At 41.0% G+C, this 20,403-nt stretch overlaps 1 protein-coding gene across 1 annotated transcript in view; it reads right to left on the reverse strand.

The window, feature by feature from the left end:
- Positions 1 to 20,403, reverse strand: part of LOC135550435 (transmembrane protein 164-like) — a 62,223-nt gene extending 41,820 nt beyond the window's left edge. The window contains exon 1 of the mRNA XM_064981226.1: positions 19,239 to 20,403. Within this exon, the coding sequence (XP_064837298.1) occupies positions 19,239 to 19,676 (438 nt within the window). The 5' untranslated portion in view covers positions 19,677 to 20,403. The remainder of the gene's footprint in view (positions 1 to 19,238) is intronic.

Below are 20,403 nucleotides of genomic sequence, written 5' to 3' on the forward strand. Positions count from 1 at the left end.
CTTGTGTGTATAAGGTAGTAGTTTTGGAATTGTTAGTTTAGATTACTCGTTGGTTATTACTGCATTGTCGGAACTAGAAAAACAAGCATTTCGCTACGCTCGCATTAACATCTGCTAATCATGTGTATGTGACAAAATTTGATTTACAGTAAATTGACAGTTGATAGTCAGATTTGATGATTGTCGTAATAAGGAAAGGAGGAAGCGTTTTAAAATGCCTGAATAAAAAGTTTGGCAATAGGTTTAGCTACCAAAGAATCTACCTGCATGTTTGTAGACCAAGAAAGCTGTAGAGCAGCGTGTGTGTGTGCATTCTCACTTCTCAAACTACGGGCAGATTTGACACAATCAGAATGTGCATTGTCGCTTCATGTTTTTTTCCCTGCTCTTGCTGTCATTGTTATATTACGCACATGCATGGCTTGGTAGCAAATGTCATCGCCATTGAGCTAGTTATCGTATTAGCAATAAACCGCAGCCAGCAAGTCAAATGAGCCACAGAGAGAGATTTGAAAGGGAGTGGAGTTACAGCCTCGCTCGATCCAATCGCAGCAGTAGGATCAAGTTACAACCTGCCAATTTCTTGACTAGCCAACGGAGTCGTTATGATTTTTTTCCTGGCAGCTGAGTTTAGAGAGGCGCCCTGACAGCTGAAAAAAAGACTATATATAGTAGTTTCATAAGCATACGTGATCACAAATGACTTTACGTTGGACCATTTGCATTGAATCTAGAGTCGAGGTTGGAAGTTTACAAACACTTAAGGTTGGAGTCATTCAAACTCGTTTTTCAACCAATCCACAAATTTCTTGTGAACAAACTATACGTTTTGGCAAGTCGGTTAGGACATCTACTGACAAGTAATTTTTCCAACAATTGTTTACAGACAGATAATTGATATAATTTGAGTCAATTGGAGGTGAACATGTGGATGTATTTCAAGACCTACCTTCAAAATCAGTGCCTCGTTGCTTGACATCATGGGAAAATCAAAAGAAATCAGCCAATTGTCGACCTCCACAGGTCTGGATCATCATTGGGAGCAATTTCCACACGCCTGAAGGTACCATGTTCATCTGTACAAACAATTGTACGCAAGTATAAACACCATGGGACCACGCAGCCATCATAGCGCTCAGGAAGGAGAGACGAATTGTCTCCTAGAGATGAAGGTACTTTGGTGCGAAAAGTGCAAATCAATCCCAGAACAACAGCAAAGGACCTTGACCTCAATTCTATAGAAAATGTGTGCAGAACTGAAAAATTGTGTGCAGGCAAGGAGACCTACAAACCTGACTCGGTTACACCAGCTATGTCAGGAGGAATGGGCCAAAATTCACCCAACTTATTGTGGGAAGCTTGTGGAAGGCTACCTGACACGTTTGACCCAAGTTAAACAATTTAAAGGCAATGCAACAAAATACTAATTGAGTCTATGTAAACTTCTGACCCAGTGGGAATGTGATGAAAGAAATAAAAGCTGAAATAAAATCACTCTTCTATTATTCTGACATTTCACATTCTTAAAATAAAGTAGGAATCGTAACTGACCTAAGACAAGGAATATTTACTAGGATTAAATGTCAGGAATTGTGAAAAACTGAGTTTTAGGGCCTCTCGGGTGGCGCAGTGGTTAAGGGCGCTGTACTGCAGCGCCAGCTGTGCATTCAGAGACTCTGGGTTTGCACCCAGGCTCTGTCGTAACCGGCCGCGACCGGGAGATCCGTGGGGCGCACAATTGGCCTAGCATCGCCCGGGTTAGGGAGGGGTTGGCCGGTAGGGATGTCCTTGTCTCATCGCGCACCAGCGACTCCTGTGGCGGGCCGGGCGCAGTGCGCGCTAACCAAGGTTGCCAGGTGCACAGTGTTCCCTCTGACACATTGGTGCGGCTGGCTTCCGGGTTGGATGCGCGCTGTGTTAAGAAGCAGTGCGGCTTGGTTGGGTTGTGTATCGGAGGACGCATGACTTCCAACCTTCGTCTCTCCCGAGCCCGTACGGGAGTTGTAGCGATGAGACAAGATAGTAGCTATTGGAAACCACGAAAACGGGGTAAACATTTTTAAATAAATAAATAAATAAATAAATAAATATATATATATATATATATATATATATATATAAATAAACTAAAAAAAAACAACAGTTTAAATGTTATGAAAACTTTGACTTCAACGGTATGTTATTTTATATTCTCTAACAGCAGTGCCTAAATGATGTCCTTCTATACAGGTATGGCATGCTCCTATGCAAATGTTGCTCAGTAGGCTAATATCAAACCAAATGTTATTCGTCACATGCGCCAAATACAACAGGTCCTTAGCTGAGTGATGAGCTTTAGAGGGCAATATGGCATTGAATGTTGAGCTGTAGTCAATGAATAGCATTCTCAGGTTGGTGTTCCTTTTGTCCAGGTGGGAAAGGGCTGTGTAGAGTGCAACAGCGGTTGCATCATCTGTGGATCTGTTGAGGCGGTATGCAAATTGGAGTGAGTCTAGGGTTTCTGGGATAATGGTGTTGACCAGCCTTGCAAAGCACTTCCTGGCTACAGACATTAGTGCTACGGGGTGGTAGTTATTTAGGCAGGTTACCTTAGTGTTCTTGAGCACAGGGACTATGGTGGTCTGCTTGAAACATGTTGGTTTTACAGACTTGGTCAGGGACAGGTTGAAAATGTCAGTGAAGACACTTTCCAATTGCTCAGTGCATGCTCAGAGTTCAGGTCCTGGTAATTCATCTGGCCCTGCGGCCTTGTGAATGTTGACCCGTTTCAAGGTCTTACTCACGTCGGCTACGGAGAGTGTGATCACACAGTTGTCTAGAACAGCTGGTGCATGCTTCAGTGTTGCTTGCCTCAAAGTGCTCATAGAAGTAATTTAGCTCGACTGGTAGGCTTGTCTCACTGGGCAGCTCGCGGCTGTGCTTCCCTTTGTAGTCCGTAATAGTTTGCAAGCCCTTCCACATTTGACGAGCGTTGGAGCCGGTGTAGTAGGATTCAATCATAGTCCTATATTGACGCTTTGCCTGTTTAATGGTTCATCTGAGGGCATAGCGGGATTTCCAATAAGCTTCCGGGTTAAAGTCGCTCTCCTTGAAACCGGCAGCTCTAACCCTTAGCTCAGTGAGGATGGTTGGGGTATGCACTTCTGGTTGGGGTATGCACGTATGGTCACTGTGGGGACGCCGTCGTCGATGCAATTATTGATGAAGCCAGTGACTGTTGTGGTGACTGTTGTGGTGTACTTCGCAATGCCATTGGAAGAATCCCAGAACATATTCAAGTCTCTGCTAGCAAAACAATCCTGTAGCTGAGCATCTGCGTCATCTGACCACTTCCGTATTGAGTGAGATGGTACTTCCTGTTGTAGTTTTTGCTTGTAAGCAGGAAATCAGCAGGATAGAGTTAGTTAGATTTGCCAAAAGGAGGACGAGGGAGAGCTTTGTACATCTCTGTGTGTGGAGTAAAGGTGGTATAGAGTTGTTTTCCCTCTGGTTGCACGTGACATGCTGGTAGAAATTAGGTAAAAACGGATTTAAGATTCCCAGCATTAATGTCCCCGGCCACTAGGAGCGGGATCTCTGGATAAGCATTTTCTTTGCTTATGGCCTTACACAGCTTGTTGAGTGCGGTCTTAGTACCAGCATTGGTTTGTGGTGGTAAATAGACGGTTTTCAGATTTTCCGTAGCTGTCTTGGTAAATAGTGTGGTCGACAGCTTATCATGAGATACTCTACCTCAGGCAAGCAAAACCTCGAGACTTAATATTAGATGATTTCTTGCACCAGCTGTTATTGAGAAATACACAGACCGCCACCCCTTGTCTAATTGGAGACTGCTGTTCTATCTTGCCGATGCACGGAAAATCCAGCTTGCTGTATGTTATCCATGTTGTCGTTCAGCCACAACTGAGTGAAACATAAGATATTAGTTTTGAACGTCCCATTGGTAGGATAGTCTTGATCGGAGCTCATCACTTTTGTAATCCAATGATTGCACGTTGGCTAATAGGTACTGATGGTAGAAGCAGATTACCCACTCGCCGTCGGATCCTTACAAGGCACTCTGACATCCGTCTCTCCTTTATGCGAATGACAGAGATTTGGGCCTTTTCGGGTGTCTAAAGTAAATCCTTTGCGTCCGACCCGTTAAAGAAAAATCTTCATCCAGTACGAGGTAAGTAATGGCTGTCCTGATATCCAGAAGCTCTTTTCGGTCATAAGAGACGCTGGCAAAAACATTATGTACAAAATAAGTTACAAATAACGCAAAAAAAAAAACACACACACACACAATAGGTTAGGAGCCCGTAAAACGGCAGCCCCCAGGTGCCATATAAAGTCTCACATGGAAAGGCAAACAGATTGTCCTCTGTAGCACCATTGACTCCATTGATCAGCCAAAATAAACTTAATACATCAATGCTATGCACATTCACTTGTATTGTGAGTAGGCCTATGCCATCTTAATTTACCCAGTTAATCAAGAGATTTAGCTTTCAAATACTAGTATTACCATTATGTTGTTATGGTGCTACAGATGACAATCTGTTTTCCTTCGATGTGGGACTTATATTAGGCTACAGATCAACATTTGCATAGAAGCATCACCCCAGCATATCACGCATGTATGGAAGAACATAATATTAGAGGTCGACTGATTTAGATTTTTCAATGCCGATACCGATTATTGGAGGACCAAATAAAGCCGATACTGATTAAAATCGGCCGATTTTTTACAATGTATTTGTAATAATGACAATTACAACAATACTGAATGAACACTTATTTTAACTTAATATAATACATCAATACAATCAATTTAGCCTCAAATAAATAATGAAACATGTTGAATTTGGTTTAAATAATGCAAAAACAAAGTGTTGGAAAAGAAAGTAAAAGTGCAATATGTGCATGTAAGAAAGCTAACGTTTCAGTTCCTTGCTCAGAACATGAGAACATATGAAAGCTGGTGGTTACTTTTAACACGAGTCTTCAATATTCCCAGGTAAGAAGTTTTAGGTTGTAGTTATTATAGGACTATTTCTCTCTATACCATTTGTATTTCATTAACCTTTGACTATTGGATGTTTTTATAGGCACTTTAGTATTGCCAGTGTGACAGTATAGCTTCCGTCCCTCTGCTCGCTCCTACCAGGGCACGAACCAGGAACACAACAGCCACCCTCGAAGCAGCGTTACCCATTGCTCCACAAAATCCGCTTTCAAAGCAAGGGGAACAACCACTCCAAGTCTCAAAGCGAGTGATGTTTGAAATGCTATTAGCACGCACCCCGCTAACTAGCTAGATATTTCACATTGGTTACATGAGCCTAATCTTGGGATTTGATAGGCTTGAAGTCATAAACAGCTGCTGGCAAACGCCTGAAAGTGCTGTTTGAATGAATGCTTACGAGCCTGCTGGTGCCTACCATCGCTCAGTCAGACTGCTCTATCAAATCATAGACTTAGTTATAACATGATAACACACAAAAATACGAGCCTTAGTTCATTAATATGGTCGAATCTGTAAACTATCATCTCGAAAACAAGACTTATTCTTTCATTGAAATACGGAACAGTTCCGTATTTTATCTAACGGGTGGCATCCGTAAGTCTATATATTCCTGTTACATTGCACAACCTTCAATGTTTTGTCATAATTACGTAAAATTCTAACAAATTAGGCGGCCCAAACTGTTGCATATACACTGACTCTGCGTGCAATGAATGCAAGAGAAGTGACACAATTTCACCTGGTTAATATTGCCTGCTAGCCTGGATTTCTTTTAGCTACATATGCAGGTTTAAAAATATATACTTCTGTGAATTGATTTTAAGAAAGGCATTGATGTTTATGGTTAGGTACACATTGGAGCAACGATACGCACCGCATCGATTATATCCAACGCAGGACACGCTAGATAAACTAGTAATATCAACCATGTGTAGTTAACTAGTGATTATGATTGATTGATTGTTTTTTATAAGATAAGTATAATGCACGCTTGCAACTTACCTTGGCTTACTGCATTCGCGTAACAGGCAGGAGTGCAATGAGAGGCATGTGGTTAGAGCGTTGGACTAGTTAACTGCAAGATTGAATCACCCGAGCTGACAATGTAAAAATCTGTCGTTCTGCCCCTGAACGAGGCAGTTAACCTACCATTCCTAGGCCGTCACTGAAAATAAGAATGTGTTCTTAACTGACTTGCCTAGTTAAATAAAGATTAAATAAAGGTGTAAAAAATGTTTTTACATTTATTTTTTATTTTTTCATTTTTATCAGTCAAATCGGTGTCCAAAAATACAGATTTCCCGAGCGTTATGAAATCATCCCGAATTAAATCGGCCATTCTGATATACCGGTCGACCTCTACATAATATAGGCACTAGAGGTCGACCGATGAATCGGAATGGCCAATTAATTAGGGCTGATTTCAAGTTTTCATAGTCGGTATTTGGCATTTTTGGACACCAATTACATTGCACTCAACAAGGAGATTGCGTGGCAGGCTAACTACCTGTAACACGAGTGCAGCAAGGAGCCAAGCTAAGTTGCTAGCTAGCATTAAACTTGTCTTGTAAAAAACAAAAACAATTCATCTTAACTAGTTAACTACACATGGTTGATGATATTACTAGTTTATCTAGCGTGTCCTGCGTTGCTTATAATTGATGCGGTGCCTGTTAAATTATCATCGATTCACAGCCTACGTCGCCAAACGGTTGATGATTTAAGCACATTCGCGAAAAAAGCACTGTCGTTGCAGCAATGTGTACTTAACCATAAACATCAATGCCTTTCTTAAAATCAATACACAAATATATATTTTTACAACTGCATATTTAGTTAATATTGCCTGCTAGCATTCATTTATTTTAACTAGGGAAATTGTTCTGTGCAAGCAGTCAGGGTATATGCAACAGTTTGGGCTGCCTGGCTCGTTGCGAACTGCGTGAAGACCATTTCTTCCTAACAAAGACAGTAATTAATTTGCCAGAATTGTACATAGTTATGACATAACATTGAAGGCTGTGCAATGTAACAGCAATATTTAGACTTAAGGGATGCCACCCGTTAGATAAAATACGGAACGGTTCAGTATTTCACTGAAAGAATAAAAATCTTGTTTTCGAGATGATAGGTCATTAATATGGTCGAATCCGGAAACTAAGGCTCGTATTTCTGTGTGTAATATTATAATTAAGTCATTTGCCAGCAGCTCTTCACTGTGCTTCAAGCATTGCGCTTCCTGACGGGCCGCCGACAACGATGAGACAGCCTATAGGTAGGAGGTCAGAGACCTGGCTGGGTGGTGCCAGAATAACAACCTATCCCTCAACGTAACCAAGACAAAGGAGATGATTGCCTGCCATCCAGGACCTCTTACACCAGGCGGTGTCAGAGGAAGGTCCTAAAAATTGTCAAAGACTCCAGACACAGACTGTTCTCTCTACTACCGCATGGCATGCGGTACCGGAGTGCCAAGTCTAGGACAAAAAGGCTTCTCAACAGTTTTTACCCCCAAGCCATAAGACTCCTGAAGGAAATCACACACACAGAACGAGCTGTATGGCTGGTGGCATTGTCATGCTGGAGGGTAGTGTCAGGATGAGCCTGCAGGAAGGGTACCACAAGGGAGGATGTCTTCCCTGTAAACGCACAACTCTGAGATTGCCTGCAATGACAACAAGCTCAGTCCGATGATGTTGTGACACACCGCCACAGACCATGACGGACCCTCCACCTCCAAATTGATTCCGCTCCAGAGTACAGGCCTCGGTGTAATGCTCATTCCTTCGACGATAAACGCGAATTTTGCTTGGCTTGGGCGGTATCCAGATCATCAGTGTCCTCATCCCTGGACTGACGGTATTACCGACATAGCACACGAGTGGGCGCTAAAAATGCAATAAAAGACCATTGGACCTCTGCAAATTCTTTTAGAATTCTGGTACAAATTAATTACAAAATCACAGATGCTGTTAGCTAAAATGCTAATGACTGAAAATGAACAATCTAATTGCAAAGACAGGCACATTCAGCTCGAAGTTATACAAGTATAGCTAGCAGCTAATGGATGTCATTTTTGGTGGGTGTGTATATTTATAAGCGAAAGTAAACAAGAGAAGTTGTGCAAATATACAAAGTTGTGATGCATGCTTTTCTGAAGAAAGAGCAACACGTGTACACTGAGCACAGGGGAGAATAAAAGAGGAATTAAAACACTAGTAGGAAGTACATAGGGAAAAAAATGGCAACTGGACTTCTGGCAGAAAGCCATTATTACATGACCAAATGTATGTGGACACCTGCTCGTCAAACATCTCATTCCAAAATCACGGGCATTAAATACAGTTGGTCCCCCCTCTGCTGCTGTAACAGCCTTCACTCTTCTGGGAAGGCTTTCCACTAATGTTGGAACATTGCTGCGGCTTCCATTCAGCCACAAGAGCATGAGTGAGGTTGGGCACTGATGTTGGGCATCTGGCTCGCAGTTGGCGCTGCAATTCATCCCAAAGGTGTTTGATGGGGTTGCGGTCAGGGCAGTCAAGTTCTTCCACACTGATCAACAAACCTTTTCTGTATGGACTTTGCTTTGTGCACGGGGGCATTGTTATGCTGAAACAGGAAAGGACCTTTCCCAAACTGTTGCCACAAAGTTGGAAGCACAGAATCGTCTAGAATGTCATTGCATCCTGTTGCGTTAAGACTTCCCTTCACCTACCACTTTGCGGCTGAGCTGTTGGCCAAGACAAGTCATCAGTGGCAAAATAAATTCAACCACACCTTTGTTTCATTACAAAAGCGTAGAGCAACATCTGTCCAGTGAAGTCCAAACAGTTACATGGCCTACAGCATGGCGAAGCAAGGTAAATGTGTCCGACAATTTCGGACTACTAAACGATTGATTTAGAACCACAGAGAACTACCGCAAGTCGCAAAGAAAACAGGAGCGGCCTCCACTCTTCCAGCACCATTTCAACATCTACTCACCTATGATAAGTCTAATACAGTGACAACTAAAAGATACCAAAAACTATTTAGCCCAGTCAAGCTAAATATATTGTGGCTGTCCATGGTAGTGATTTCTGTGTGCAAGTAGAAAAAAACATGTGGACCCATCCTACTTGTAGAGGAGTAATGCCATCCTCTTTCATGTTGCCTAAACTGTCATACAGAGTACACACTTTTTGTTTATGTTGTCCTAGTCTACCTGGCTAAAATGCTTGCTCGCTTGCCTAACTTACTTTCATGGACAACGATGCACCAGGCTAGCTAGTTAACATTAGACTTCTACATTTTAATTTTATTTAACTAGGCAGGCAAGTCAGTTAATTAAGAACAAATTTTTATTTCCAATTACATCTAGCTACATATTGAACTTCCATCCTCTCAGGCCAGGGGCACAATGTATGAATTTATGGTTGGATCAGAATCATTGGCCAGAACGAAGAATTAAGCAAAACCACAAGTCCAAATCCTTATCTTCATCCATGGCTAATTTAGGAAAATGACAATTTTAGCTAGCTAGTCAACACAATGAGATGCAACAATCCAAGTGGTTTTTCGTCAATGACATTTGGCTTCTGATGTGATCAGTCTGATGCTTTCTTGACACTTTTTTTGGTGCGCCAAGACCATTCACAGCTGAGCTCACTCAGTTGCTTCCTCTGGTGAGATACATTTCCTTCAATTTGCAAGAGGCTGAATGTATGAAAACAAAGAGACGAAAGATACAACTTAATGTATAATTTTTTTCATACATTTTTTGGGGAAGCCTGGCTTCCATTGACATCCATGAACACACACCACTGCGTATCTAACAACAAAAACATGTTTTGGCCAAAGCATGGAAGGCTTGGCGCATTCTTATTTGCATGTCCAGGCAGGTAACTGAATGTGCAGCACCTAGCAAAGGAAACATTCCGGAATCCAGAGGCCCCATGCTAAGCGCTGCGGTCATAAATTTCCTGTTCTCTGCTGGGTGCTATGGCATGGTGAGCCATATTGTCATCTGCTTAGTTGTGTTGTTCAGTACAATAGACCCTTATGAATACCACAGCTGGCCCATTCTCCCCCAACACCAATTAAAGAAGCATACATTCTTCTAACCCAGGATAATCCATCTCCAGAGACTGGTTCAGCTCATATTCAATCCAACATCCTGGAACATACACATGATGGGACAATTCTCTTTCCAGGGATATCATTTTGGGTGCTATTTAATGTGATAATGACAGGACAAAGCATTAGTTAGAGTGCACGCCTGCACGCTGTGCTTTGGTTCCAGTGAGACGGCGGTGTGTAACAATGGGAAGCCTGAGATGAAAATGCAATCCAAACAAATCAATGTCCAGGTGGCACACTTACAAGATCTAGAAGCCTCTAGGTTAGGGACGCTTAAGCTACATACAAGGTTCAGTTGTTTGAGCCGGCCAGAAAAGTGATCAACTGACCAAGGTATTCCTGTTTGATATTACCACCAGCTTTTACATTGTAGGTTGATTCACTGAGTGATTTAGCAATCATTTGACACAAACGCAAATTGATAGAAGAACCATTGCCTAAATGAGTTTGTCATCGGTCTTCTTGACTGGCACTGTCCCACTCTCATACTGACAACACTGGAACTCAGTTGTCCTGGGTGTAGGTACCGAACCCCATAGACCTCTCTGGCACTCACCTCTGCATAGCTCATAAGTGACGGCTTTTATTTAACCTTTATTTAACTAGGCAAGTCACTAACTACAGTGTATACAGTTCAACCATGGAGCCCATCTCCCCATCCTTAATGAAAACATACATTTTGTTGTTGCTGCATTTATTCTACAGCATACTACACCACATAAATATCCATTGTTCCTTTGCATGTAAAACCCCCAACTAACTCAATGGTCTAACTAACTAATGGTCACAGCAGCAGCTCATCTTTGTCCACAGACTGACCAGATGCCTGACGGATGCTGATGAGGGGCCACAGAACAGAGCTGTAATTCTAAACCTCTGGGCCCGGTTTCTCAAAATCATCTTAAAGCTAAGTTCGTCGTTAGAACCTTTGTAGGATCATCGTCTAGTCTCCAAGAGTTTCCCAAAAACATAGTTATTAACTTGAAAACCTAATCTAGAACAGCTAAGTGTGTCGTTAGATGCTTTGCCCTTCTGCGTTACTTTATAGATCTCCTCGAAACATAGATAAACCATGTGATTCTGTCTCTGTGACCGCCGATAACTTCCGACTACAAACGCAAAAGTTTCCAATGTCTTCGCAATTGATATAAACAAGCAACGTATAGCCTAAAAAGATGCTTAAATGAAAAAATATAAAATAGTAGGCTATAGGCCTATTTCAATCATATTGAAATACATTTCATGTTCAATCAATCGAGTTCTATTTTGCTACTTGTAGGCTCAATATATTTACCGAATGTGTAACACTAACATGTGCGCAATGATGTGCCAAATCAGTGATTTAGTAGGCGATCTGTCGGTATCCAGATCGTCATACCGGGATATTCGGTAATACCGGCACTGAACACAAAGGGCACTGTTTTCAAACACCACTGATACTCTCATTCGAAGGTTAGCAATGCTAACAAGTACATGTAAAAGCACAGAGAATGCTAACTAACTGCTAACAAGCACATTGCAAACATTAGTGTCTGACCTAAACTATTCAAGTAATAAAAAAATGCTACTCACAGTTTGCTGTGTGCACAAAATAAATATTAGACAGCAAGGCTTTTGATCCAGAGGATTGTCTGCTGAAACTAAGCCAATGCTGTATTTTATAAGAAGCTAACAGGGTAGCTAGACAGCCAACTAACTACTAAATTAGAAAACCAAATACACAACTCCAGAGCATTTAGCACATTTTAAACAGTTAACTTAATAGTTCAAAGAAATCTAGCCGGCAAACATTTAGTTGTGAATTCCATATTGTAATCAGATCACAGTGAGTGACTCACAAGGCTCCGGTCTCATTGTTGTGTGCTTGTAAACAAAAACCACTTGACTGGGGATTACCGGTAAATTTAATAATAAAAAATATTTACATATTTGAAATGAAGAACACAATCTTCCTTATCTCCTAATGTATTGAGAAAAAACGTGCTACTAATGTTCACATTTATTAAAAAACTTCAAATAAATAGTTGACTGTATTGAAAAATAATCCCGTGGCTTTTTCCAAATACCCAGGTATACTTTCCAAATCTATGATTTAGTGCATTTTTATTGGGTAAGCATTAGAATAAACCACAATATTTTCAGCCATAGGTTGTAATGGGTATAGAAGCCCGTTCCCGCCACCAATAAAATTAAATCTGACTATGAGTTATGAGATAGTTAAATAAATAAAATGACTTACTAAAAGCAAGTCAGTTAAGAACAAATTTTCATTTACAACGACGGCCTACCAAAAGGCAAAAGACCCCCTGCGGAGACGGGGGCTGGGATTAAAAAATAACTGATGTAGGACAACACACACATGACAAGAGAGACAACATAACATAAGACAACAACATAGCAAGGCAGCAACACAACATGGGAGCAGCACAAAACATGGTACAAACATTATTGGGCACAGACAACAGCACAAAAGGGCAAGAAGGTATAATTAGGGTTGCTACATTCCAGGAACTTTCAATAAATGCACTGGTTTTACAAAAATCCTAGTTTGACATTTACGTATTTCCTGCTTACTCCATCCTGAATCCTAACTACCTCTAACCGGGATTTCCGGACACCGGGGGAATTTATTGAAAGTAACAGTCATTTTGCAACCCTAGTCATAGTTATGAGACAGGTTTAGGCAATCGGTATCACATGAACTCAATGTGCACTTTGCATCAGGCCCTCAACTTTCAAGGATAATCTTATGTATATCCTGAAGTCAATCACCCATTGTATACGTGTGCGTGAGAGTGAGCGAGCAAGAAAGCGTGTGTGGTGATTGTTTCATATTAATGGATTGGAGAGTTTTGTTAAAGTGAGTTGGTGTCTGTTTGATGACATCTGGTTGACATCAGATTGAATTAATTCAATTAAATCCATTAAAAAAAAGGGGAAACCTGGGATTGGTACCACCTTTTGGGGGGTTTTAAATTATTGATATATAGCCATAAGGCACGCACGTACACAGTTTGGGCTCTACCTGTGCAGAGCACATGCCTCTTTTCCCTTCCCGTCTCCAAAGTGCCCTTTTGGGTGGTGGTATAATGTCACCCAAAATAACAACTTGATACATTTTTTGTCATTGTTGTCACTTGTTCGGAACCCACTGCCCGCAAGTCATCATGACGTTGTTAAAAACACACCCCTGTCCGTTGGTTGCGCCTGTTGATCTGCCCTGTACGGAGATAGCATGCACACGTTTGTGCCCGTTTCCCAGTCTGCCCTGGTCGAAGATTGTGCATGCCTGGTCACCAGTCAAGTGTGTGTGTGTGTGTGTGTGTGTGTGCGCGCACGCGCATCTAGCTACCTAGTTTAAATATTAACAATACTGCCACAGCAGTATAAGATTTGATTAACACTTGATTGAGCCTTCATCGTCAATATTCGGTCTGGTTGGCTGATACCCGCAGCAGAGAGAGGCAGAAAGACAGTGAGGAGCGGCTACATCAACAACCCTCCGACCCAACTCTATCCATCTTCAGTCTGAAGTTGCACATGTGTCAGGGAAGCAGCAACACAGGTAGTCTAGCTAACCACCTTATTACTCTATACCAGTATTGATGCATGGACCGGTTTGGGATTTTACTTCCCTGTCTATAAAGTTGTTTCAATGTTTAGTTTGTTAAGTGTGATACGCAACTCAGGCTGCATACCACACCAAGCCCTGCCCCTCAAGGAGAGAGCAGTTGTTTAACCATGGAGTTACAAATTTTCTTGCCATTCACTCTGAAGTCTGCATGGTCAAACGGATGCAAAAGGATGTTGGTGAAAATGATACTGCTTTCCACAAGCTTTCTACAATTAAACTATTAGTTTGTGTTCCTTACTCTCTGCTAGTTTGCCTTAGCCACTAATGCTAATCACTAGTTAGCTAGCTTGCCAAATGTACCAAGAGTCAGAGCAAACTTAGATCGCTAATACAGCCCGGTACCAGTACTACTGTAGGCCTAGATAATCATGTTGTTTGTGCAACGGTATCTTAAATCAGAGAGGAATAGGTGAAACATGAATAGTTTAGCTAGCTGGCTAGCTACATAAGGTATGAAAACATGGAACGTAACATCTAATTAGGGTTCCCTGGAAACATTGATCAACCCTTTGGTTCTTACCCTGTCAATAATTCCTCCCTGGTTTATTGATTTGTTATGTCAAACAACAATGCGTTCAAGGTGCTGCCCACTATATGTGACTTGTTTCAAAAAACTAGGCGTATGTCGCGTGTCACTACTTCACAGGAAAGCAATTTGAAAGTAAACCTTCGACAGAAATGCCTTCTGGAACATGTGAACTTTCATGTGCCTAAATAACAAATGTGTATGCCATCTGTAAATATGAATAGAATTATGAGCCTAGTTGGTTTAGCCACAGAAAAAGAAAGCAACCTTCCCACTAGCCATGATTGGCTGAAATAATAAGTGGGCTGGACATGCCATCAGATGAGTTCAGATTGGTCTGTCATGTAGCACGCTTCTCACCATTGAGCTGGTCAGGTAGGTAATCCTGTCTAATATATAATATATAAATAATATATATATATATAGTAGAACTGCATAAGTGTTGCTCTCCACTTTCTGGAGGACTGAGTTTTGAAATCAGTGAAATTAGAATATGATAGCTAAGGTGATGGAGAAAACACCTGTCTCTGGATTACATCTTCAAACTAAGGGCAACCATGGCATCCGTGACGAAGAGGGAGAAGCATCCACCCATGTATACAGGTAAGAGTTCAGCCAGCTAAAGTATCAGATATTACACATTTCTAATTTTGTCATAAAGTCATTTTCATTTCAAGTTAGTGTACTGTTAGCTAGCTAACATTATGTGTATGATCTGTGTAGTAATATTATTTGTATCTAAAACATTAGCTGTCAGAGCAGCTTACCGATCACTGTACACAACCAATTACCTCATCCCCATATTATTACTTACCCTCTTGCTCCCAGTATCTCTACTTGCACATCATCTGCACATCTATCACTCCAGACTTAATGCTAAATTGTAATTATTTCACTTCTATGGCCTATTTATTGTCTACCTCCTTACTCTTCTACATTTGCACACACTGTACATAGATTTTTCTATTTTTCTTTCCTAATGTGTTATTGACTGTACGTTTGTTTATGTGGAACTCTGTTGTTGTTTTAGTCGCACTGCTTTGCTTTAATCTTGGCCAGGCCACAGTTGTAAATGAGAACTTGTCTCAACTGGCATACCTGGTTAAATAAAGGTGAAATACAAATGAAAAAAAAATCTGAGCCATTTGCTTTGCTAGTTAAAGCCTAATGTTAGCTAGCTAACATTGAACCGGGTTGGTTAGCTCAAGCAGGGTAGTAATGTCATGAGTTGGGATTATGGTTCATTGTTTACCTAGCTAGCTACATGTCTTAACAAAAGACTACACTATGCAAGTAACCATTTCAATAGAATGTTAATGATGTCACTGCGAAAACTGTTGATAGCCAGAGTGAATTTACCAGCTACATCTATCTATTTGCATATAGGCAATACAATCCTAATCGGAAGCGTTTTATCTACAACAAAATCTCTTGCATAGTTTGTTTTGTTTCGGTATGCTGCATTGAAAGTGACTAATATGGCATTGATTCAATCACAATTGCCACAGTAAAGAGAAACGTTGATAGTGTTAACAGGGAAAACTCTAGAAAGTTTAGTGAAGTTCAACCTCGTGCTTCTCTCCGTGGGCTGATACTTCTTATGCACGGCAGTCTTGGGGCTACTGCACGGCAGTCTTGGGGCTACTGCACGGCAGTCTTGGGGCTACTGCACGGCAGTCTTGGGGCTACTGCACGGCAGTCTTGGGGCTACTGCACGGCAGTCTTGGGGCTACTGCACGGCAGTCTTGGGGCTACTGCACGGCAGTCTTGGGGCTACTGCACGGCAGTCTTGGGGCTACTGCACACCCACGTAGGCAGCTTAGAGGAAACATTGGTTGCCACCCTAGGGTCATGACCTACTCGTTAAGGATATTTAGAACTTTTATTAATCAAAACATTTTTTTTTAAATCTAAAATATTGTGATATGATATTTTGGCCATATCACCCAGCCCTACACCAAATACAAAAGCCAGCCATATATCATGAGTTAGATGACGAATATTATGAAGTTACTATTGATAAAAGCATCAAAGATAAAGAAATCGAGCAAGCAGATTTAAAGGAGCTGGGGAGAACTATGTCTTAACCAATATTTGTCTGGTAAATAAGGAGTAAGTGCAAACAAGCTAGATGAACAGTCAAACACTTGGCAGCCTGTGAAAAGGTGTTTGCATATACAGCAGTCAACAGAGTGACTGATTGCAGAGATATGACTGTTGGTGATGGCATTTAATCAGATGTGTTAAAATGTAAAAGATTAGACTGCACCGACTTCATTTGATGTAACAACTTTTTTTAAACTTTTTTTTTGTTATATAAACACTGGAGGAGGTACAACGCCTATTAAAAAAAACATATGAAAGAAATGTGTACATTCAACAAGTAAGTTTGTACCACACTTTCCGTCAACCTGGACTCAGGGGTAGACGTAACATAGTAAATGTAAATCTGTCCTCCTCCATTTAGTATGATATGTTACATTTCGCATGGTATGTATTTATTTGTGGATATCCATCATCCATTTCATATGATATGTACAAATTACAATTCGTACAATATGTTATGAATTTGTAAAACGTATAATATGTTGCGAATTCCAATTTGTTGTGGCTAACGTTAGCTAGGTGGATAACGTTAGCTCAGTGGATAACGTTAGCTAGGGTTAGAGGCAATGTGCCCTTCACTCTAAGGGCCTGCCACACAGAAGAAATAGCAGCCTGTGCAGAGAAGCACGAGATAGAACTTCACTGAACTTTCTAGTGTGCGAATTGTGATCGAATCAATGCAATATTAGCCACTTTCAATAAAGCATACCAAATCAAAATGAACTATGCAAGAGATTTTCTTGTAGGCTGAGCTCATTGGAGTAGGATTCTAATGCATTGATAGGCCCATACTTTTCACATATCGGTGCGCCATAACCAATCCAAGCTGCAGTATCCCTACATGCAAATAGACCATTGCCATATATGGATCTGTGTTGTTTACTTCGAACTGGACTGCGTTTACAGCATGTCGCAAGAAGACGTACTTGTTTTGAGCTCAAAGCAAGAGCTGCATAGAGTCACGTGTGTACATTTGTTCATATTCGTTGCTAGTAAGTGAGTTATTAGCCCAGTTATAGCTCATTTCTAGTCAGCAATGGGGGAATGGTTTCTTCCTACAAGAGCACAAAACATGTACATTTCTAACCATCTTTGAAAAGCAAGTCAGGTAAAGAGCTTTTTTTCCTGTCTTAAAGGGGAAGTGTTGTATTGGAGACACGCTTGAATAAGCTAAGTAGCCCAATAGGCAGACGGTAGCATAGTTTGTCTGATTCTCTGTGACAAGTGGATAAACAGTCTAATGCCAAACCCGACATGTTTTTTTCTCCAAAAGTCTCATAGAATGTAGGCTTACATTGTACAACACACATCGGCTGCTACTATAGGCTGAATGATAGAACAGCTGTGTAAAAATGTTATGGGATGCGTTTTCCCCATTGTTTTTTTATGGAAGGCAACTCAGATAGGCTACATTTTGATCAAATAGCCACAGTAGCCTACTTGGTCACTGTTATAACTAACTTAAAGCAGGTGCAGCCTCAGTGTTCACAGTATACGTGCACCAGAAGCTGCACAGAACTTTCACAATGTTCCAGTTTGCACTCACCAGACCTGACATTTGCGCAGTGATGCATTTTTTTTTAAAGGAACATCGGTAAGGGGTTATGGTTAGAGTTAGGGGAAGGGTTAGCTAACATGCTAAGTAGTTGCAAAGTAGCAAAATTGCTAAAGTTGTCCGTTATGACATTCAAACGCGCAACTGTTGGGTTGCTAGACGTTCGCATTATACACCCATCTATCCATCTATCCTCCTTTCATTTTTTACTTTAAGTAACCATACCAAACAAAATATCATACTAATTTAGGTGTCTTGGATTTACATTTACTATGTTACATCTAGTCTATGAGACAAGGGTGTTTACATTTAGGCTTCAGTGCCCAATAAACAGACTTTCTTTATGACTGCAGTATTGTCCTAACATGCCCTTTTTCTGATCAATGATCTGAAACTGGTAACATTGCATATTACATGATTCAACATGATCCTTTCAATTAATTTGAGTGGGATTAAATCTGACAATTACAGTGCAGTGCACCCCTTTGGGAAGAGGGATACTCATGCAAGACATTACAAGAAGAGCCCTGCCCTCTGTGTTGAGTGCTCTCCAAATGTTGTTGGCTGTGGTTCAATAAACACACACACCTTATAGTCAGACTGAGGCTGACTGAACAAACCACTAGTCATGATATCCTCAAAACATTTCTCTATTTCTATTACTTTTCTTCACCATGCGTCTCTAGTTTTGTCCCCTCTTTGCCATCAAGACTCCCTTCAAGTTTAGGCAACATCAATATAACTCAAGAAATAGGGAGTGAGGCTAGTGAATCGGTTTACCATGTCAGATTGTGCTTGAAGTTTTCATCCTAGTAAGGCATTCCTTTGATTTTACAATTTCCTCCATCACTAATGCTGATTTACGCAAGTAAAACACAGGGTCGGTTGTAATTAAACTACATAGTGTATTGCCATATCCACATGAAAGATATTCATAAATCTGCATACAATTAGCTAGTGGGTGAGTGTTCTCCAGTCCAGATTGTGAGCTTTGTATGCTAAACCTAGAAGTTGAGTGAAAACATGGTAGAACATTTCTACTTAATGTTAGACACAATGGAAAGGCAAAACTGTTTTACCCGAGAGGCAGATAAAATGCTTACTTAGTGGATCATGTGCTGAAACGGACACAATGGGCATAATCTTTGTACATAGCATTGGTCTCTACACAGAAATTCACAATGCACATTCAACACTAAAAACGTAGTGCTGGTAGGCCAATCTTAAATTCAACGTCTGCTAAATGACTTAAATGTAAGTTACAATTTAAACTTGAGCGATATCTTACCTGCACCATGGTCATAACATGACATGGATTCAGTAGGTATATTACTGTCTTGGTGGCGAATTTGAATCCGACCTCTACTCCAAACGTCATACACAGAGCAACCAGCAACAGGTTCTTGCCGAAACTGTCCTGTTTCGTCCTTGGCCCATCTTTCGCAATCTCTTTGAGTTCTTTACAAATGTTGATTTTTCTCAATGCGACGACAACTTCCACGATGGAAATCAGAACCATGACAAAACTCTCGCTGATACGTTGTTGCGGTGCAAGAAAGGCGGCACATTCTGGGCCCCCGTTGCCTTCAAACTTTGGGTCCACGCCGCCATACAACCAGTCTAAAAGACTGTAAATGTTATATCTAGACATATTCCTCTTCTCGTGTTGGAAAAGGTAGGAACAAGACGGAATAAAAGACAGTACACTGACTTCTTGTCGAAACATGAACTGCAGTATTTCACCTCGGCAGTGATCTCTATAAAGCTGAGGCAGAAATGTATCCACCAAAGCTGCCACCGCCTCCTATTCTTGACAAGTAGTAATAGTAGCAACAAATCAGCTAGCTTGCGTGGACGGGAACTCGGTGGCGAACAGTGCCAGACCAAATTCCAGAGTGGGTGTCTCTAGCAAACTATAGCTACTTCTCATTGACATGGAAACGTGGACATTCAAATGACAGCAATGATTACAGTAGCTAACAGCATGTCATGGCCAGGTCACCAATTTGCAGTGGAAAATAGCTCACTGCAAGCAATTGCTAACGTTAGCTAGCAGGTGGCAGCCACATCCGTTTGCCAAATACATTGGCTAACCGGTAGGAAAAAAAATAGTCAAACAATTTATAAAACGTCCAGCTGTAGTTCTTCCGATGCTATATCTCACCAAGAGAGGTAATTTTCAGCACCCAGTTGCACGATGTGTCACAAACCAGAACTATTTTACATCGATCCAGCACAAGTGTGAAAGTAGCTACTGACTGTTAGCTTGCTACTGTATCTAACTAAATGGTTATATTACAACTATATGTGATTTAACGTGCATCACAAGATACAGTTCTTGCTGCAGCGATATTTTATATTAAATAATGTTATAGCTTTGGTCACAAAACCAGTATAGCTCTTTACATCCAGTTAGTCGTGAACCATTTCAATTTGTCTCTACACTAAATTAC

The sequence above is a fragment of the Oncorhynchus masou genome, chromosome 12 (assembly GCF_036934945.1).
Source record: "Oncorhynchus masou masou isolate Uvic2021 chromosome 12, UVic_Omas_1.1, whole genome shotgun sequence".
NCBI lineage: Eukaryota > Metazoa > Chordata > Actinopteri > Salmoniformes > Salmonidae > Oncorhynchus > Oncorhynchus masou.